Source organism: Polyodon spathula, chromosome 9 (genome assembly GCF_017654505.1).
Source record: "Polyodon spathula isolate WHYD16114869_AA chromosome 9, ASM1765450v1, whole genome shotgun sequence".
In the NCBI taxonomy this organism is placed as follows: domain Eukaryota; kingdom Metazoa; phylum Chordata; class Actinopteri; order Acipenseriformes; family Polyodontidae; genus Polyodon; species Polyodon spathula.
Window position 1 is genome coordinate 10,525,798 of NC_054542.1, and position 21,664 is coordinate 10,547,461.

Genomic DNA, 21,664 nt, shown 5'->3' on the forward strand with positions numbered 1-21,664 from the left:
TCCACCCATTCCAGATTCTAAATCCTGGATAACCCAATTCTTAAGGCACATTTTTTGTACCTTTAATTCCGCTATTGTATATACATTTTGACAATGTTTTGTTTACCCTGTCAGCTATCAGAGTGTTTCCTTTGTGCAAAGATGCATGCTGTTTTGAAAAGTGAATTGTGTCAGGGATGTTAGAATGACATTGCTCTGTAACAGCAGTACCGAATGGGGTTTTTAAAATGATGCAACTTGTTTGGTTGAAACACCTTTAGCATGATAAGAATTATAATTGACTTGCATGCTTCATTTTAAAATGTTATTGAGGATATCCATGCACCAGTAGACTCAATATACCATCATTATATACTGTGTGTATATTTATATATGTTGTACATATCTTTGAATATGTGTTTGAATCGAAACATTGGAGGTATTTATAGGTTTTTAACAGCATGACAACTACTTTTGCTTATATTCAAATCTATGGTTTACTCTTACATGATGTAATGATGTTTTTCTATTGTGATATCATGTTTACTTTTTAAATCTGTATTAATTCTAATTAACATTATTTTATATAAACGTATATATATATAACCTTGATTTAACCTCCCCAGCCTTTTAATGAATTTTATTTATTTATTTATTTAAATGTGAATAGTGTATATTGCGTTTTCATCTAAACTCTTCATATATATATATATATATATATATATATATATATATATATATATATATGATATCACTGACATCTTGTTATTTTACCGATATGCATTATATAATAATAACTACATCATATATCAATAATAATTGCCCAGGATTATAGGGCTGTTAGTCGACATGTCACATTTCTATATCTGATTTGTATGGAAATGAATTTGCGGCCTTTCAGCTATTTACATTCCAAAGCCCTGACCCCAAAACACATTCATATTGGAACCCCCTACTGTGACTAATCTCTGCATAAATCAACTTGTTTCCCTGGTGCTCAGCTGCGCAGGGGATCAACCGTATTGCCTGCTGGGTTTCCATGGGGCTTACATCTGATGGTCCCTTTCCAGCAGGAGATACAGGGTCAATGGCTGACTCAGGTCCCTGATGTACCCTTTTCTTAATTAAGTATACTTCCCAATTCCTTAGTTTACTAATTTTATATATACAATAAATCAGGATTTTGCTGTACAGAAATTTAACAGAATAAAAAATTAACCAGTACACCATGAAGTTTATTCTGGATAAAAACAAATCAAACAAAACAGTTCTTCAACTGCAATGAATCCAATCCCTACTCTTTCATAACAACATTTAAATGGAAGGATAAAAACACAAAGACCCGCTCCTTAATATATTCTAATTCTTATGTCAGTTTCAATAAAGCAAGTCTGCCCATGTTATTTAGAAGCATTTTGTAACAGCAGACTACATCATCTGGCCAAAACATGGATCTGAAATTAAATGCTAATTCTGCATACACAGTACAGTTCATGTGGCGTTTCACATAACACCACACAAATACGGTTGTAGTCCTGATGGGTTTTCCAAATTATAATGGTACACATGCTCCTTTTTGACAATGGATGCATTCCAATGAAACATAGCTTACAAACACTGGTGATACGGATATTTTGCTGGCCTTAATGATAACATTACCAAATATTTGGACTGGGATTAAAATAAAGCCTTCCATATTTATTAATGACAAATCCACTATCTTCCAAGACCACAATAAAGAACCTGAATTCATACTTTAACCTTAGGTATTCTTAAATCTTTCTTTTTAGCTCAGTCCCCAGTGGTGAATTTTAATCTCAAACACAAATCATTTGTCTTGTCTGCCAGCTAAATTACTGTAGATGAAACTACAGTATTCCACTAAATAAAGGTTACAGAGGAAATGGAAATTAATCATTTGCTTCTGTAAACAGGTCACATTAACACAAGCTTCAAAGCAAGCTTTTGGTCTGCAGTCTGCTCTCATCATTAAAGTTTATCCTAAGGGAATGGATGAGATAAAAAAAAGAAAGAAACTCACTATGCTCTACTGTAAAAAAAGACATGTTTGAACATGAGGGCAGTAGTGAGCCAATTAGCATTTAGCAGAGCCCTTGAGGGCTTGTTCGTATTAACAGGTGCTTGAATCAATTCATTTTGCTTTTATTCAATATAGACAAACTATTATTTTCATAGGGCAAAAAAATGGCACCAAATACATATACTGGGTGTTTTTTGAAAATAAATAAATAAATAAATAAATAAATAAATAAGGTATCCTTGGAAATTGTGTGTAAATTAAATGAGAAAATGAACCTGTACAAAAAAGTTGTGTACAATAAGAGTCTATGATCAATCATAACCACAAGCAGACTTTTCACAGCAATGACAACTAAATGAATTTGGAACAGTAGTGGTACTGATATGGTACCATGGTACTACAATGAATTAGCTGTGTGCATAGGTTGATACAGTTGTAATATCTCTAGCATACTGTATCAAGTTATCAAATACAGTAACATAGGAGCTGCTCTGTATTACAGCAACAGTGTACTGCTATTGCAGAGCATGTTAAAGATAGGATAATATTTCCTTGGAGGGCCCCTATGGCAACTTAAAAAAAAGTTTAATTTAAAGGCTTAATTTAAAAAAAAAATTAAAAAACTCAAGTGCAACTTTCCCTTTTCATGAATTCTTCTCTAGTTTTATTGTTAACATGTGTGGTAATCTCTGGCTGAATGACATTGATGTCGGGCATTATGAATACATGAAGTATGCTAATGAAGGAGGCCTTACATGGCTCTATGCTGTATGTCCCACCCAAGCTTGATGGACTCCCATTACCTCTTTTATTTAAATATTTTTTAGTTTTTTAATTAAACCAAAAGAATGGATTCACAAACTTCTTAAAGGACAGAAAATGTTAAATAAATACATAAATGACAGGTAATTAGTCTAAATTATTACCGTTGAAATGAGCCATTGATGATCACTCTAGGGCTTGCAGAACCGGAGAAATTATGTTTGAAGTGGCGCGCGTCAGTGAAACTGCAGTGAACAGAACCAAAATGGTGGCTTCCATGTATTTATACTTTAATAGTATTTTTCCTAGATTTAATGTAAATCGTGTATTTTTTCCTAGATTTAACCAAAGTAAAGTTCTGATTTAGCTAATACATGCATGTTAACAAACACGTTCTTATAAATTTTGAAATGTGTACATGTTTTGGCATTGTAGTATGCAGAGGAGGCGGGGAAGCAGAGACATTGGCTTTCGGAGTGTAACAGTAGCTCTGCAGCATACAACGCCAAATCAAACGCTTCATTGGGCGGGAGCTCATTTAGTTTCAGGTTTAGCTAGCAAAATAAATATTTATTTTGTGAAAACCCAGATTAAATGTTTTTCAGATGTATCGATAATGCAAAAGATGAATGTAAGCAACAGCATGTATGCTAAGGGAGCGAATGCAGCATATAAAAAAGTTTGTGCACCACTGATCTAAATTACAGGTATGTTATTATTGTCCACAGGAAATAAAATTACCTTGGTTTGTAGTACCTTTTGTAGCCTATGAGCGACTGTGTGTAACCAAATTTAAAGTGTTAAGAGATTAGAAAAAAGAAGGGTATTATTTCACTTTAAAATTAATATAATGGCAACAAAATTCAAAAATCAACAAGTCAGGGATTTAAATGAAAGGTCCATCAAACATCTCCTCTTCACTGTTTTTATAATATAAATTTATGTTAGTGGTGAGCAGGAAGCCATAACCCAAACCCCAAGAGTAATTAATGAACAGTTGTGTGGTTTTATTAGGGATTGTGGTCTGTATCAGCCTTTGGACCTATTTTTTGTTTATAAATATAGGATGAGCATAAACTCAAACCAACCTGACTGCTAAATACTAAACTGATGTTAGCATTAAAAAATAACCAAGTTGTTTAAAATGAAAACCTGCATTTTTCTACAAACAAATTCTCCAGGACTTATTCCTGGAGAATTCATTAAATAAATACAAATAACCACAGTAAAAAACACAATTGGTAAGCCACCTGATACTGTTAGCAAAGACAACATGTGCCTAAGTACCTAATGTAATGTTTGGAGATAAAACCTTACTTATATTAACCTTTGAAAGCATAGTGATTTTTCAAACAATTAAATAAGCCAGGCAATGGGTTAACATGTGATGATCAGTATTGCAAATCAATATTATGCTGACCTTTGAATAAATCATACCCGAGAACAATTGATTTGCAGTACAATGTATCTGTGGGAGTTGGGTGAAAAAAAGAATCACATCAATGATATATAGCTGAAACAGACTGTAAAATGCACTGTGATGATGAGAACATTTCATTGTGGAGTAAAATGGAATAATATCCCTAATTAAACTATACATGCATACAATGAGATTTTTTTTTTTCCCATTTGGGTACTGTTCTTGCTAGGACTAAAAACAGTGTAACTATGGACTGTAATTAAGTCTTTCTCAACATAATTAGTTATTTTCTGAACATGGTAGATGATCTGGGTGTCAACTTGTATGCTTTGGCAGAGACATATTGCAGATACGGCATATCTCAACCCAAATGACAATTCCATCACACATCTACAGTATTAAAGGAAACTGTCAAGTTCAAGAACAGTGTCAGAAAATATTAAGGACACTTTGAGGGCTATCCAGTTTTTTTAAAAAGCCATTTGTGCTGTCCAAAAGTTAACAATACCATTCCCGTTACCAGTTTAAATGAACATTTTCAATCTCGTCACCAATCAAGCATTCCAGTGCCCGACGCAGTGGTCATCACTGCATTCACCCTGGTGACAGTTAAGCATCAAGAGCCATATGGCAGGACAGTTAACGAAAGACAAAGTACATTATCCACAGATAATGACCACTCCAGAGGATATTAATGTAATTATAAAGCAAAAAAAAAGAGTTTTGAACCTGGGTTTAGGCTGCTCCAAATGTGTTTTGCCATTTAAGACAAGTTTTATGATTCTACAGGTTTAGAATTCTCTTAGTTGAGTAGCATTGCTCCAGAATTATTACCCCTTGTTAATGCAAACAGTAGTGCCATGTATTGTACACATCTAGTCATCTCTGGTAAAAAAAAACATGTCATTTGTACTTGACTATCAGCCTGGGAACAAGAACAAAATGTTGTTTCTATTTCCATATGACATTTACATATATGGCCAGCATTGTTCTCTGTGTCCCCAGACTGAATGTTTATGGAAAGCAGTGCTGCACAAGTAACAGTTGCAAAATTGTACAGCACTGATTACAAGCTTTCTATCAAGGTAGGTCACATCTCATTATCAGTAATTGTCAGGTTGCCTGCAACCTTGTAACATTGTATAAGAAATGAATAGCATTGTATTTTGTCCCCAGGCTGACCACTGCAACTCTGTTTCTGAAGACCTAATCTAGGAACCCCAAATGGAAACCTGTCTGCTCCTAAGATATTATTTAATTTATTTAAATTGATGGTCAATACAAAACAAATTGTGTGATTTATAATAGCAATTTTCTTGAACTATATCCCTTTCTAGCTAGCTGAGTTTTAGAAGTAAAGGGGCATTATAATGCAATTTCTTAGTAGAAAAGTGTTAACACCTTAAAATGCTGTTGAGGTTTTGCTTCATAGATAATCATGTCATTTTAAAACAGATATACATTTCCTTTGCCATGCTGTACATAAGAGAGATAAATGAAGGTTTTGTGCAAGAGACAGGTATTCCACACAAATACAATTACAGGTAATGTGAAATGAGCAGTGCAATAGACAGTAAAAAAAGACCATAACACCCTTAGTTTGGCAATCCATTCTTTCTGTGCCATTTGTAAGTGATTTGTGGTATGCTAAAGCATGATATTACCAGCAAGATCACCATTCACTGTACAGCTGGTTGAATAAGAAGATATGCAATGGCATTGGTGGACAAGCTTGGTTTTAGAATATATGTCAGAAATAACCTTCAGGATATCAGCTTGACCTAAGTATCATTTTTGGATATGTCAACAAGATAGACAGAATAGGATGTACACGGAGTTTATATTGAAAGGCCTGTCAAATGTTTATCTTTCAAAAAAGGAGGCTGACTTAAAGCAAATACATGCCAATTTGAGCTATGTCAACTGGATTTCAGGAAGGTATCATTTTCTTTACATTCCTGTATAAGGTTATATTAAACAAATCTTAAAATGACAGACATGATATTCACTTAAAACATTATTGTTTGTTGTTGCCAGGCAGAAAGCCTCATTTATGTTGACCTAAACATGGCACAATTACCAAAATAACTTCTAAGGCAGCTTCTACTGGCTTATCCAGTTGTTGTTGGTTGTCATTCTTAAGCGATAGTTCCTGTCGATGATGGCTCTACCATGTGATAGTTGACCGCGATGGGAGTTACGCACCCCGAGCCGAAGGCGAGGGCGCTAATGAGTCAAGGTCAACTATCACATGGCAGAGCCATCATTGAGAGGGCACAGAAAATTATTTTTACCATTAAACTTGCACTGATTCATCGGGTACCTTTCCGCTGAGTAAAGACGTTCTAAGAAAATAGTCCTGAACATTTTAATTTTAAATAAAGAACAAGGATGAAGAGCAAAACAATGTGTTTTTATTTAGTAAATCAATTTTTATTTTGTATTAACTTTTTAGGGTTTTAAACCTTTATTTATAATCAGGACATTGTCTGTGAAATGAACAGAGCAATTACGGAGCAGTGTACGATGGAGTCTGCATTACCAATTCAATCTCTCATTAAATACCACTCTAAATGCCTCCTAACTCACCATGTTTAACTCACCATGTTTCTACCTTCAGCCAAAACTTCTCTCTCCTGAATCTGTATTTGAATGGAGCAATAGTACTGAACTGTCCATGTCTCACTTTTTTGTTGTTGAAAAATTATGTGTCAGAGCTCCAGTTGAACTGTCTGTGATTGGCTCTCGGCAGTTGCAGATACAGGATTGGTTGCTTTCGTCAATGCAAAGTATTGATTGGCTGGTTTTGGTGAATAATAAAATTAATTTGGACCAATTGTGTCTTTGTTTAGTATTTACTGTCCAATAGATGTGATTTTATATTGGATTCACAGTTGGCTCTGAGATGTTTCAGCGGGCATCTACTATACATTAGAACCCACTAGAACTGGAAGCTGATTGGCTGACGTTACTGAATGTAGTGCTTCGCGCAATCCAGAGAAAATTATATTAACAATTAATAAATAAAATATCCCAAAAATTTACAAAAAATACAGTTCACAAACTGTCACAAATTCCTTAAGGTTCACTGAAATATTTTTTTCCCAGTAGAAGTTGATTGGATTAGCATCCGAATACCCTATTTTGTGTTATTATCTTGATATTTGTACAGAAAACATTACAAAAATCTACAGATGCATAATGAATTCTTGTAAACAGCTTTTCCATATGAAGTGCAGCATGTTTGATAGAAAAAGGACAACATTTTTTTTTTCAAAAAGTATTAATGAATAAAAACAGGAACTACCTTCAGTAGAAACTCAAGGAAGCTTTGATCCCTGTAACCTCTACCAACCCTAATCTAGAACACTGCCATTTCTTATTAACCAAGCAATAGGGGAACTAAAATTACATGGGCAAGTCCATATGAGTCCCTCAGTGTGCTCCACAGCATTCTGATGACTTACTTAGATGAAGACTATAACACATGTAGCTGCAGTGAGGTTCATTTGAAAGGCCACATCACCGTTAAGAAAAATAAAAAAATAAAATGTACTATTCCTTTCCAAATCCTGTTGATTTTCTTAAAGAAACTACTCTAGTGTACTCTAGTCTAACTTATCCGACTGTATACAGTGTATATACAGTAGATGGCAATTATTAGCAACCCTGACAAAGACAACCTTCGGTTATTAACATAATCTTCCGAGGAACCAATCCCGTCCCATAGACATGTTAATGGAATCCTGATATTAGTAACTGCACGCCGCTTATTGACAACTTTATTATTAGTTGCCAGTGCTACAGAGCGCACTTGCCTAATTTATATGGCAAGTCAAATGTTCATTTCGAGATATCTCGAAATGCATTTCAAGATGTCTTAAATTGAATTGCAGATATCTAAAACTAAATCAATTTCAAGATATCTCAAATTCACTTCGAGATATCTCAAAATGATAATTTTGCTTGCCATATCAATCATGCAAGTGCGCTCAGTAGCTCAAATTGACTTCCTGTGGAAATGCTCTATGTTTTGAAGGGACTTCCGGCCCATTTCAAGATATCTCAAACTAGACATGAAGTCAATTCGAGATATCTCAAATTCAATTTGAGATATCTCAAACTGGACAGGATGTCATTTTGAGATATCTCAAATTCAATTTGCGATATCTCAGACTGGACAGGAAGTCAATCTGATATATCTGTAATTGGTGCTTTAAATGAGATATCGCAAATTAACCCCGATTTCAAGATACCTCAGATTCAATTCGAGATATCTCTAATTCAGTTTGAGATATCTCGAATTGAATTTAAGATATCTCAAATTAACTTCCAGTCCAGTTTGAGATATCTCAAAATTACTTCCTGTCCAGTTTTTTAGAATTGATTGTAAGTACAACACATATTTTATGTTTGCTTTACTCATTGTAAGGACAATTGTAGTACATTGCTGTGTAGTACTATTGAAGCCTACTCCTTTTTATTTTTAGTTTTACACACGTGTAAAGTAAACACTTCTATGTTTGGGTATTTCTTGTTTCTCCTGTTAATTTTTTAACACTAACATTTAGAACACATATTTCAGTGCCATATTTGTACAGCTACAGTATATATCGTTGTTCCATATAAATACACTTGAAAACGGGGGCTTTTCGTTTATTGGCAACTTGGTTAATGACAACTTTTTGCTTGGAACCGAGAGGTTGTTAATATATACATACAGTTAGCCAGAATCTATATTGAATGACTGAGGCTAATAAAAAAAATAGATAAAGGGTGTACATCTGGATGTCTTTTTGTTCATTAGGACCACCATTGACAGTCACCAGAAGGCAGGGCACACTGTTTTTTTTTTTAAATATCTGTCCTCTTCACAGCATGATGCCTGACATTTGTACTGATGGTATCTTAAAACCATTGTTATTTTGAAGACAAGGAATCTGGTAGCCTTCTTGAGGCAAGAAAGGAGAAGAATGATAAAAATCTTAGCATCAAAATGCCAATCCAAAATATGGATCTATTTATAAAGATGGGGCATCTAATATATTCCTGTCCACTGGCTAAAAATGTGTAGACAAAATGAAATGATGAGCTCCTAAAAAGTACACTGAAGCAACTTGGAAGGAATCAATAATCGGTTGGTATGTTTCTTTTACGTATTATGTAACTGATTTAAAATCAGACATGAAACATGTTCCTGAGTTTCTTTTTGGGTTTATAAGTTGACGCAAACAATAAAAGGTTGAACTGATAAGCTGTGTTTTAAAGGTCATTTGATTTTATGTGTAGCACCCATAATAAAAAGGGGTTATATATTGTTTCAAAAAGAAACTTACAAAATTGAATTCAAGTTGTGTTTTATAGTTGTGTAAAATATGTGCAATCAGTACTACATCTGCATTTCACAATGCTAAATATTTCACTTCAACAAAACTTCATGCAGGTTTGAGGGCACAATAAAAAACACAATTTCTTTGTCTCAGCTGGCCAACGAACCCTTTTGTAACCAGTTCTTTCTATGAACAGGCTGTGTAAAATAACTATTTCTATAAATTAACTATTGTGATTTGCATCTTTGCCTTGCTCATAATAACTACTTTAATAACAGAAATTATGAAAGTATTTGCATTGAGGGATTTTAATTGACCAGCTATATTGGATATTTATTTTGCATGATGACTCAGATATGTCACTTTTCACTACCCCATGGCAGCAGGCTTCTTTTCTTTTCTATTGTGTGAATGTTTGGTATTCAAGCTGAACGCAACTACCATAATATATATGTGGGGCTGTAACTGATACCCATGAGTCTTGGGACAGCTAGCGAAAAACCTTAATTTGTTGTGTAAGCCTGCTGATATTAATATAGTAGTTAGCAATGCTACACTGACCAAATACCATGATTGGCGGCATCAAAAGAAACTGACAGAATTAGACAGAGACCACACATTCATTTTCTAATGCTCAGTACCAACGAGCAAAATACATTGAATAGACTATTGGAAAATAAAAGGATATTTTTCTTCTTTTAGCAAAAAATGCAAAAAATAGGAATAAATCAGACTCTGAACCCCTGCCAAGTCTGACCAAACAACATCTTGTTGATGGAGGTAATCTGCCAGCTCGGGTCTAGTGCAGGAGATGAAAATTATAAAGTTGAAGGAAAATCAAGATGCCACCTGTGATTTGCTTCTCAATTGAAATTGAAGGAATGAGCAATACTACTCTGGCTACCTTTTTAAAGTATTCTATAACATTCTGTCGAGATTGAAACAGCACTAGCAGAATGAGGCAGAAAATAAGTTTGGATGCTAGTATTCTAGTGACAGGTAAATTGCTTCTGAGAGATTCTGGAATGAAAGTCTGCACCTTTTAAATGTTATATTTTCTATTCATCAAACATACAGTACACTTTGAAACTATATTGATTTAGCTTTTGAATACTGATAAGTAAGTTCATAAATCTAAAAGAAAATCTTCCATCACCAGCAGTTTGGTTGACAATTCTTGTTCTGTTATACAATATCTTTCTTCTAAACTACAAAATAAATACATAAATAAATAAATAAATAAAAATACATGTATTTTAAATAGTTAATATGTTACCTAAAAACAGTAAAATGACATCCAGAATGAAAAAAAATGGTATTCATTTTAAATAAAAAGTTGTTTTACTTACTAATTTATAAACATATTTAAGTATTTTTTTGTAATGTAGTAAAGTCTTTACTTGAACAACAACAAAGTCATAAATTATAGTACATTAAAGCAATGTATTTGTACTAGTGATCAGTAATTTTCAAGCAGTTCCCTTTTTATACATATTTTGGGTGTAGATTAATGTATTGCTCCCCTCCTTCTAACCCACAGACTTTCTCAATGGAAAGGAGCAAGGTGTATTACACTTATTTATTACTGAATTTACAGCATCTCATTTTGAATCCAAGATGCATCAGAGAGAGAGAGAGAAAGACAAGACAGACAGACAATCCTAGGCTTTCTGACTAACATACAAACAGGTATGGATATAAGAACTGGTGAATCACAATTCCTACCTGGAAGAAGTTGTCCCACAAGATGCTGGGAAATTGTTAGCCTGAAGACAGCTGTAACGACAATTGAAGCAAGTCCCGTCCATTTGATTTGCATGGTTTTACCTTCCTTGCATCACCCAGATTCTGTCACACTTGCAATTATCTGCAATAAATGAAATAGTGTTACTACGTGGAGATTATTCAGGTAGCATTTAATTGCAAAAACAAAAGAGCTACAGCACCAAATACTGTATTTTTCCAGGAAGATGCTTTAAATAACTGTACCATTCAGACAGTTTTGTGAGATTCTCAAAACTGCACCTTTACGGTAATTTTCCTGGATTTAATATTTCTAAAGGGAACCCTTCTGTGGCATGAAACCACAGATACCTTCACGCTGTGAACCCTGTTAATCTCCAATTGCATTTAGCCGTGGGAGAGACCAACTCTGACAATACCAAGACCAAAATACAAGACATAGACCTAGATGTTGCTATAATATGCAAACTGACGGCACTCAATTAACAGCTTCAATGTGGAGGGCCTCTGCTGAGAAAGGCTGATATTCTGTCTACCATGAAAGCAAATATTAAGTGTTTGCAAGAGACACATCAAGAGACAGCAGTACTGAACATCCCTGGTATGCATATTGCAGCAAACCTCGAAAGCAACATCTATGACAGTGCAACATTATATGGAGCTGCATTGCCCTCCAACGCTGTAGCTCTGAGCTGACTGCATGGCAGTCCTGCAGAGTGAAAAGAAGAGGTTGGCTGACAGGACACGCTTTGGAGGACGCTCTCGAGTCAGCGCAGGGCTGGTAGCGGTGGGCAGAGTTTCAGATTGGGAGAAAAATAAGGTAAAAATTAATTGGTGACTACTAAATTTATATTAGGTACATTTAGATGATATCCCTTTAAGAAACCCATAATTCCAAAAAAAAAAACTGCAAATTATCTCACCTAAAAAAAAAAAAAAAGTTGTATTATACATTAAACATTGACACAAAATTACAAAAAAAAACTATTATATTATAGCCACAAAGTATTTTTTTTTTAAATGCAGTCAGACCAGCCAGCTATCAAAACTGTATTTTTACTTCTGAAAAGTATATTTTCAGGTTTATTTAATACATCTATATTACTTTCAAGACAGCTGAAAAAAGCCTGTAATCATCAAATTGCAGAAAATACAAAACTATGATGTTTTGCTCAAAACTGTGGAAAGTTCTGACTTCAGAACCAGTTTTGTTAACATTGATCATAGTGACCATCGAGATGGAACACTGGGGCCCATATGCATAAAACTTACTGTTTATCGCAACAGTAATAGTGTTTAACACGGCAGTATTTCATCGAGTGATGCATAAACACCATTTACCATTAAAAAAATTACTCATCGCAATGTTAGCATAACATGCCTTTAAAGACCAATTTTGTCATTAACTTCGCGGGGCAGAAGCAGACTCCTGTAGTGACGTCGTCTGACTTCTCGGAGAGCTGCCCACAGTTAGGACCAAGTCCTCGACAGGACGAGGTCCACATTGTGGTGAAGTGACCACCACAGTTAGGTGAGAACGTGTTGTGGTGAGGCAACTTCCAAGGCTGGGCACACGCCACCCTTAGTTAGGAAAGACTGAATACATAGAAAAAGTGTCCTCATCTCTTGGGGGACCAGACACACACAAGGGATCCCCGTCTCTTGGGGGATCCAACATATGAAAGAGGGGTCCTTGTCTCTTGGTGGCCCCGTACATAAATAGAAGCTCAAGAACCTGAAAGGAAGGAAGAAAAGGGGGAACTCTTGCTCAAAGTGCTGCCCTTGATGAGGTGAACTATAGACATACAAAGCTGGGACGGAGACGCACTCCCAGAGAACCTGTAACGAGAAGAGAGCCTCATGCTATGATAGAAGAGCTCCTACAGTGAGGTTTAACAAGAATTCAGGTTGCAAGGGTACTGATAGATCAAGAGATACTAAAAGGTTGAATTTGGCCGGGGGGTTCCCTCTGACTCGTGGAGAACCCTCCTGCTGAGGTAAAGGAAGCAAAGCTTAGTAGAACATGAGATCAATAACCACGGATCCCCGCTACAGATTTCCATAAGTGCATACAAACAAAAGAACCACCAATGCATATACAATACTATAAGAAAAGGCAAGATACTTGGAAATGGAAAGTAGTCATTTTTTAAATCAGGACTGTAGTTAAATGTAAAACATCTACTGTTGACTTTCTGTGAATGGATGGAGTAACGGCAACATTTGCACAGACCATTAAAAGCACAACCAGGGATCCTTGTTTTTAATTATTTACAGGTTATTGAATAAACAAAGTAACTTGACTTAGATTCAACTGATGTCAGTACTTGATGGCTAGTTGTAATTAGTAATGTTAAACTATTATAATGTTGGAATGTATTTTCTATTGTTTTGGCCAGGTTACAATATGTACACTAAGATTATTCTATAAATATTATTTGTTGGAATTAAACAGATGTAGAATATTTAGGTTGCTATATGATAGGTATTATATTATTCTGAATACACTACAGCAAAAATTATTATTTGGTGGTTTGCGCAATATTATGCTACTGTTGCTTTAATTGGAAGAGATACACTCTGTGACGTTGCTGCTCATTGAGTTCTGTATTTTCATTCAGTAAACAAAAGAAAAAAACTGTACCTAAAGAAATAGGGTACAGAGTGAAGAAATCTCTTCTTAGACATTGTTTGTTCACTTTGTGAATCCGGCTAGACTTTAACGTCTTACACTGTTATGCTGTCTGCTTGTGCACACGCATTTGGATTTTACTCTTGGTAACGTAAGGGACCAGAGTTTGGGTAATCAAACACACAAAAATGTTGCACCCTGTGTATTCAAATAGGAAACTATTCGAAATCCCCATCCCTAATGATAAACACTATTATTAAACAATATTCATAATACAAAATAATAACAATCCTTCTCAGAGCGTTGCCGCTTGTGTAACCTCTCCAAGTCGGCGCCAATCTTGCTGAGTGATACCAGCGAGTCCTGGAAAGATTGTGAATGGCATTTTTCACATGAGCACATCGGATCCCAAATCAAAAAGTTAGACAACTCGGTGGGTATCCATCGGGACATCTTACTGTGAGACTGGATATGATGTAAATGAAATGTTGAATTCAGAACAAATACAAATGCTGTTTTATATGCAAGTCTGGGAAACTGATCCTAAACAAGACAAAGCGTTACTTTTTTTTCTCTGTCATAATGAAGCCTCCACTCTAAATGTTCGTCTTCAAATTTTTTTTCATAATTACATTCTTTATGATTTACTGATTTCAGAGCATACCTTTTGGCTTATTGTATGCTTAGTTGTAGAAAACCCGATTTGTAAACGATATGTCGCGGGAACAAGTACCAACACGGCACTCCGGTATGTAGTCTCAAATCCTGACTGTACAACAAAGGATTAGTTCGTAGTATATATATAAAAAAAAATATTATATTATAGTTAAATATTACTGGCCCAGTCAGGCCTGTGATGTTTCAAAACTGTGCTCTCTACTGGCCCGGGCCACAGCTCCATGGTTAATGCCGAACCCTGCAATCTCTCGGTAACAATCCGTGATGGCAAATCACTGGCCGGTAAAATAACAAACCAGTAGTTTTATAAATTTTGTGTTAAATATTGCCCAGTAATTTTTTAATGGCCAGAAATTACCACCATCTTTTATGCATATCCTTAGTCTTTTGTGATGTTGGATTTGTCATGTCTTTGTTTACAGGTCAAGTAGGCATCACATTTTTGGGATTGTTAAATTTGGTGAAACCTAAACTTTAATTGTGTTAGTTACAAGGAAATTTAATTTACAACAGAACTTTAATAGGTTAATCTAATTTTGTTCTGTATAGCATTCAATACACATTCATACTATTCATTTCAGTCAAAATATACAATAGATTCTTCAAAAGGATAAAAAATTAAATATTATTTTCCACTAATGCTTTGCATATGATTAATAGAAAGGTAAAGTGTTGTTTTTTTTTTTTTTTTCTCAAAGACAAGCTGCCTCACAATGTCCTCAGCAGGCAGCAAAAAGAGATTCAATTTTCAAAGATAATTGTGTCAGATAACTGCCTCTTCCCCTTTCAGCAAAAAAAACCCCCCAAAAATATGATAAATGCCTAAAGCAGCCAGACGATTTCAACAGTATGCAGCTGGGCCAGGGAAAGAGCTGCAGGGGAATGACAGGTACTATACATAATCAATAATGATCCATGTATTTTGAAACACAAAAATACAACATGTTATTTTGAAAAGAAAGAGAATATATCTAAACAAACAACGTTATTTTTTATGTTTTTATAAGTCACTAAAATGTAAATGCAACTTTTGTTTACTCTGTTAGGCTGAAAGTACAAACCCTCTTGTGGTTTTCAATGTAGTCTTTACATATTCAAGCAGGTTTCCATCTGACCCCTTGTTGAAAATATCAGCAGTATAGGTGTTTTAATAAAAAAAAGAAACTTCTAAAATGTTTGTCTTGCTTTCTGAGCTTGAATATGTCTTTTATAACCTCCTGCTGCTCCAAGGTGTAGCAGCACAACGCCTATTTACAGAATAAAAATACCTTTTGGAAATGTGCCTAGAATTGTCAACAAAATCTGTTTTTCTGTAAAGCAGACAAACAAACTCGGGTCTAGCAAATGGATATTAAAGAATTACACTTTAGAGTAATTTGAACATTATTATCAGACACTGCATAATAATACCAGTAAAGTATTTTCCTTTTGATGTATGTACTGCAAAGGTTTTTTGTGAGAACAATACAAATCTTCAATAATGAAATCTCATTATCAAATTTTAGATAAAGAAAGAAACAAGTCTTGTCTTGGATTCAATTGCTATACACGATTTCAGTTTTAATAATTTTATTACACTAATGCCACTGGCTTTCCTATTACTTCAAAAGGAAATACACATGCTAGACACAATGATGTTCTTGTGGCCACTATCCCTAAGGATCTTCTGCATTACAGTCTCCTATTACAAACAATTAGGCAGAAAAAAAGAAAAAGCTTGCATTTTGCAGAAGAAAGGATACATTTCGCTGACGCAATCCTGTGAGGTAAACTAAGAAACAACAATATACTAAGGTAAGGACCTCATTTATGAAAGGGCACTAAATTTGGAGTTAGTGTGCATGTAAAGTAGTGAGCTTAACGTGTGTAATAAATCTAAATTTATTGCTGAATTTACTAACAGAGAACACATTAATTTACGTGCACGCTACATGTATTGTGAGCGATAATTTAACTTGCTTGATAATGTCAGAGACTTCCCGTGACCACCGTGATATCAAAAGCCCCAGTAGTCCTGCTGTATCTTTTGGTCAGTGGCTTATTGTGAAGGTGGGGTTGGATTACACTGACCGAAAATGAGATCAACAGACACAGCACTCAGCAGGGCACAGGCAGAGGCAACGTAAAGTGAAACTGCACTGCTTACCTTTTAATTTTAACATGTATTCCTTGTCTGATGTAAAAAAAAAAAAAAAAAAAAAAAAACTTTTTCCTCTCTCCTTTAATGCATACAGCCCGCCCATTAGTTTTTAAAATTGTACTGTATCATTTTGGAATTCTTTAAAACAACCCGCCTCTTTATTCAACATGTGTAGTCTGTATTGTGTGAGTGACATTCCCGTTAAGCCAATCATGGCTCACTAAGGTCGTAAAATAGCCACTCAAATAGCAAGCAGGATCCGTTTTCTCACATACAGCACATTCATTTTTGATTAGGATAGAGAAGCAAAGGCTTGTTTAAGCTATTTTACTTTGTGTAAAATTTAAAATCAATAGCAAAAAAGTAGTTGGAGATGTCATGAAAATAAAAGGTGGAGGCAGAATACAGAAGATTCCAAAATTGTTAGCTAGATGATTATTTGTTCAATTAACAGTTTTGACAGCAAGGCAGTGTGTCTGATTTGCAGTGCAACAGTTAGTTATGAAAGATTATAACATACAACGTCACTACGACATGCTGCACAAACAACGTATTTTGAGTTTACTGGAAGTGAAAGAAGTTATGGAGTCAAGGAAAGGTTTTTCTGAAAAGTGCTGTGGATGCCATGAACAACACAACCACAGGAAAGGACTTTAACTTCAAGAAGCCATGGAAAATGTAGAATTACCTTGGAAGAACATAAATGGGATTACAACAGAGGGTGCACAATATGACTGGACAAAAGAATGGACTGGCTAGCAGGAAAGAAATTAAAGAAAGAAATGCAGAAGTACCAATTTTCTTACACAGTGCTTTTGCTGTTGTATACTTAGTGTTCTGTGTTTCCGATGTATTCTGAATTTTAACTAAACATTACAGGATTATTTTTTAAGCGGACATCGTTTTTTACTGATTTATACCTGATTTTTGTCTAATGTCTGTTAATGAGTTTGACTGGTGACTTTGTGTGACAATACTGTCCATCAGCTAAAACACTGCCTAACGTTGACAATCTTAATTGTAAATATCTGACAGAAAACAGTGATGCTTTAGTTAGTAATCTGGGGCGTATTGATGGAAATGTCCAGGGTGATTTTTGACATGTCTCCTGATGGCTTCCACAGCCCAATTCTGTCAATTTTTATTTCTTTTTATGATTTAATGGCGAATAAACCTGTCTTGTTTTGTTCTGATGTCATGTTCATACCATCTGCAGATACTATTTTCGCTATAACAGAGATTGACCAAACGTTCACAAAGTACCAGCTAATTTGGGAAAATGTGGCTTCGAGTTGCACAGGTTATGCTTCATCGTCCATGCCAGGGACATTAAACTTAATCAGAAACCAGAATTGCTACACAGTAATGTGTATACTGAGATTCTGCCCCCACCAGATTTTTTAATTAAAACACATTTTTACCGCTTTTATACCTATTTTAGTAAATAAACCTTAACTGCAGAACACTAGGTATACAGTATCTTAATAAACCTGTATAGGGGAAGGGAAAGATGATAACTTCTTTACTAACTGTATGGCTTGCAGCTGTAGGAGACATTGATTGTTGGGAGTCACGCTAACCTAGTTATGCTTCTTGCATTAGTTGTGTGCTACAAGAACAGAGCAAGGAAGTCCCAGTTTAGAGTCAATTGAAAATTAGAAGAAAAAAATTATAGGTGTCTATTACCATTTTCAAATATATTATGTAGGCACAATTGCCTGAAATTAATAACTATTTTTGATTTAAGAACATATCTGAACTAATCTGTTGGATTCTATTTTGAGCACACAGTATCTAATGCAGCATGTTAACTACTGACTGGAGCAGCTGCTGAAATGCCCTACAAAAAGGAAAGGGGGGAGTGAGCCGAGGGCCAGTGGACTTTAACTGAACCTGATACAAAGGGGTCTCTACAGAATCATGAGTACTTCGGAGCATCTGATCAGAATTTATGGAGGAAACGGAAAGCTGGAGACAGCAGAAGGGAAGTCATAAATAAGATCATGGGGCCATCCCATGCAGAGTGAGATCACCCATGGCCCAAAAACAATGGAAGACAGTTGTGGAGGCATATATAGGTCTTTGTGTAAAAGTCTTATAAGAACTGGCAATTTAAACAAGAACTTTGAATTGGTTTTGAATTGGTTTCTGAACTGAGTCGAACATGGCTCCACAAGAGAAGATAGCGTTAAGCACTATACCTCTTGACTGCAAGAAGACTCTGTACCTTGCAATAAATGAACGTCAACGAAAGCTGTGTTCAGGATTCCTGCTAATAGGAAAAAGAGACGTCTGCGAACCAGTTTATCTATGTGTCAAAAAGAACCATTCCCGGCTAGGACACAAGCTTCTGTTCCTAGTTTGTAATCACAGCATAATGAGACTGTGTCTGCCTTTGAGGTGAAGCATTCAAGAAAAAAAACACATAGGACTTCTGTGAAACCCCTACTTGGGTTTTGAAGATAAAGGAGCCCAACTTGGGTTTGAAGATTTGCAGAAATGAGCTTTGACATAACTACAACAGAAGACTTGCTCTGCAGACTTTTGGGGTCTTCTTCAAGGAATCATTGAGTATAATTCCCTTACTTTTCCCTTGTGGAACTAGTGTAATTAATGTTAATTACAACACATATAAATTGACAATAGTTATTTTACATTGCACTTTTAATGTGCCTATGAAAAACCTCAGAGTTTGAACCTTGTTAAAAAGTAACTACGCTGCTTACCTCATATTGTTATATGAAGAGCTTATTTGAAAGTATACATGTGTAATTGTTAGCAAACAATTGTTGTTCAACCTTAGCTGTGATATGTTATTAGAAGAACTGAAATTGAACAAGTTTTGTTTTGTATTTGAATAATAGATGCTTGTGTTTAAGTAGACTTATTTAGCCTGTGAGTGTTTAAACTCAGGACCATTGTCTGGGTAGTTAAGCTGAGGGAACTGCCAGCAGAGTGATGTCATCACCTGCTAGCAGAACAGCACAGCCTGTACTGAGATTGAGTGACTGTACTGTGTTAGAATGAAATGCTGAAACTATACTGGATGTTAGGAAAGCAATAGGATTCTACTTGCACTGTAGTTTTAATTGTGTTATTGAGAAACGACATATATATAGAAGCATCTACATCCAATGAATGAGTGCTTACTGGTGCTGTACTGATATGTGTGTGAATCGTTACCTTGTGATGAAGTTTTTCCTTTCTGCACCATTAGTATTATTATCTAATAAACTGCTACAATATTTTAACCTACCTTGTTGTGGTTGATGGTGTTTTGTATGTTCATTGTAATTCCTCGATCTTATACATGTCATTAAATAAAATGATTATGATGAGGTTTTAATTAACGTGAATGAATATTCTGATTATTTAACAGATAACTAATAGATTGTCTTTTAGTCAGTGATCTAATACGGTAATGGTCATATAGTATTCATTCAAGTTGATTAAGGCACATTAATTTGAACTATATTAATTATTCAAATTAATTAATTGTTTAATGTAATTATTAAACAAACTAACGTGATTAGCCCCACAATAACCTAGAGATGTGTACTGCTTAATAGTACCTGTTCCTTAAAACATGGAAATATTATACACTGGACATTCTGGGAAACATTCACAAAGAACTTGTCTGCATATGTTGATAGTTGGTAGGTTACACAGCCTCTCTTTTTAGATGTATAATACTTGTTTTATAATGTTGCAAAATGTTTTTCTATTTAATATGTTGCTGAGGGTTTTTTTTTGTAATATTTTTCTATTTTACAAATTGCTATGTTTTGACTGTGTTTTCTTTTACTCAATGTAAAGGCAAGCTTGTGGGAAGTTACTGATAAGGAGACATATTTGGAGGTTGTCTGTACTCTTATTTAGAGCTCTTTTGTTAGACCACAGGAAGAAGAGAAGACTGTTAAGATTGGTTCATACTTCTGACTCTGATGTATCGGAGACAAGGGTGTCTGACGCTGTGCAGCAGGTCGGAATTATGTCATCCACACTCTTGTGGCATGCATCTTTTTTGGAAAGTCGTACATCCTTTTATTTCATGCGTCTGTCACCTGAAATCGCATAGGGTTGGATAATGTTGAAAAAATGTCAACTGCTGCTGCATTTGGTCGGAGTGAAGCTGCACAGCTTTTATAGCTGCTTGCACCCGACGTATCGCATTCATCTGCGACAGAAGTATGAACCAGCCCTTACACTCTGTTGTCTCCGAAATTGGTAATTATGCCTATTTCAGATTGCATACTGTTCTGCAAGTCTAAAAAAGTATGTTTTAAACTGACAAATTGTTTTACTGAGCAAATCATTCAGAGTTAATCCACAAAATAAGACTCGCACCAGTGAGCCAGTTAACATCTTCTATAGATCTGTAGAATGGTCTATATCAAACCTTTGCAACGTTCAAGCAGAAAAAGCATTTTTAAATTAAGCATTACTATAACATTACACTTTATTGAGTTAAAGCACAGATTTCTTACTCAATTCATGGTTTTGATGACTGCTATTGTGTGCAATAAAGGGCAATGTTGTGGAATCAGCCATGCAAAGAACTTTTGTGTTTCCTTTTCATTTCAAAAACTATTTTCTTTATCGACACAGATTCAGTACGCATACATAATGTTTTCCCAGAAGTGACTAGCAGTATATAGCAAATTATATGTGATCTAAGATAGCAGTTCTTTTGTAACACCCAGAAGTCAAGGCCACATATATAAGAGGTATATGTTTGACGTTTATTTAATGACTAATTGGATTCAGCTCAGTGGTGTAGCAAATTGTTTGCTTCATGCTGTATAACCATTAAATAAACAATCTTATAGGAGATGAGCAGATAATGTGCAGACACAGGCACTGATAGCAAATTATTTCATAGAGTGTTATATTCAGTATGTCAGGGAGCAGACAAGGGGAATTTTCTTAAGTGTTTGCC

General features: G+C 35.1%; 1 protein-coding gene across 2 annotated transcripts in view; it reads right to left on the reverse strand.

Annotated features, from left to right (window-relative positions):
- Positions 1-21,664, reverse strand: part of LOC121320400 (roundabout homolog 1-like) — a 389,786-nt gene that overhangs the window by 319,969 nt on the left and 48,153 nt on the right. For both annotated transcript variants that reach the window (XM_041258686.1, XM_041258685.1), the window contains exon 2: positions 11,258-11,399. In XM_041258686.1, the coding sequence (XP_041114620.1) occupies positions 11,258-11,351 (94 nt within the window). In that variant the 5' untranslated portion in view covers positions 11,352-11,399. The remainder of the gene's footprint in view (positions 1-11,257; positions 11,400-21,664) is intronic.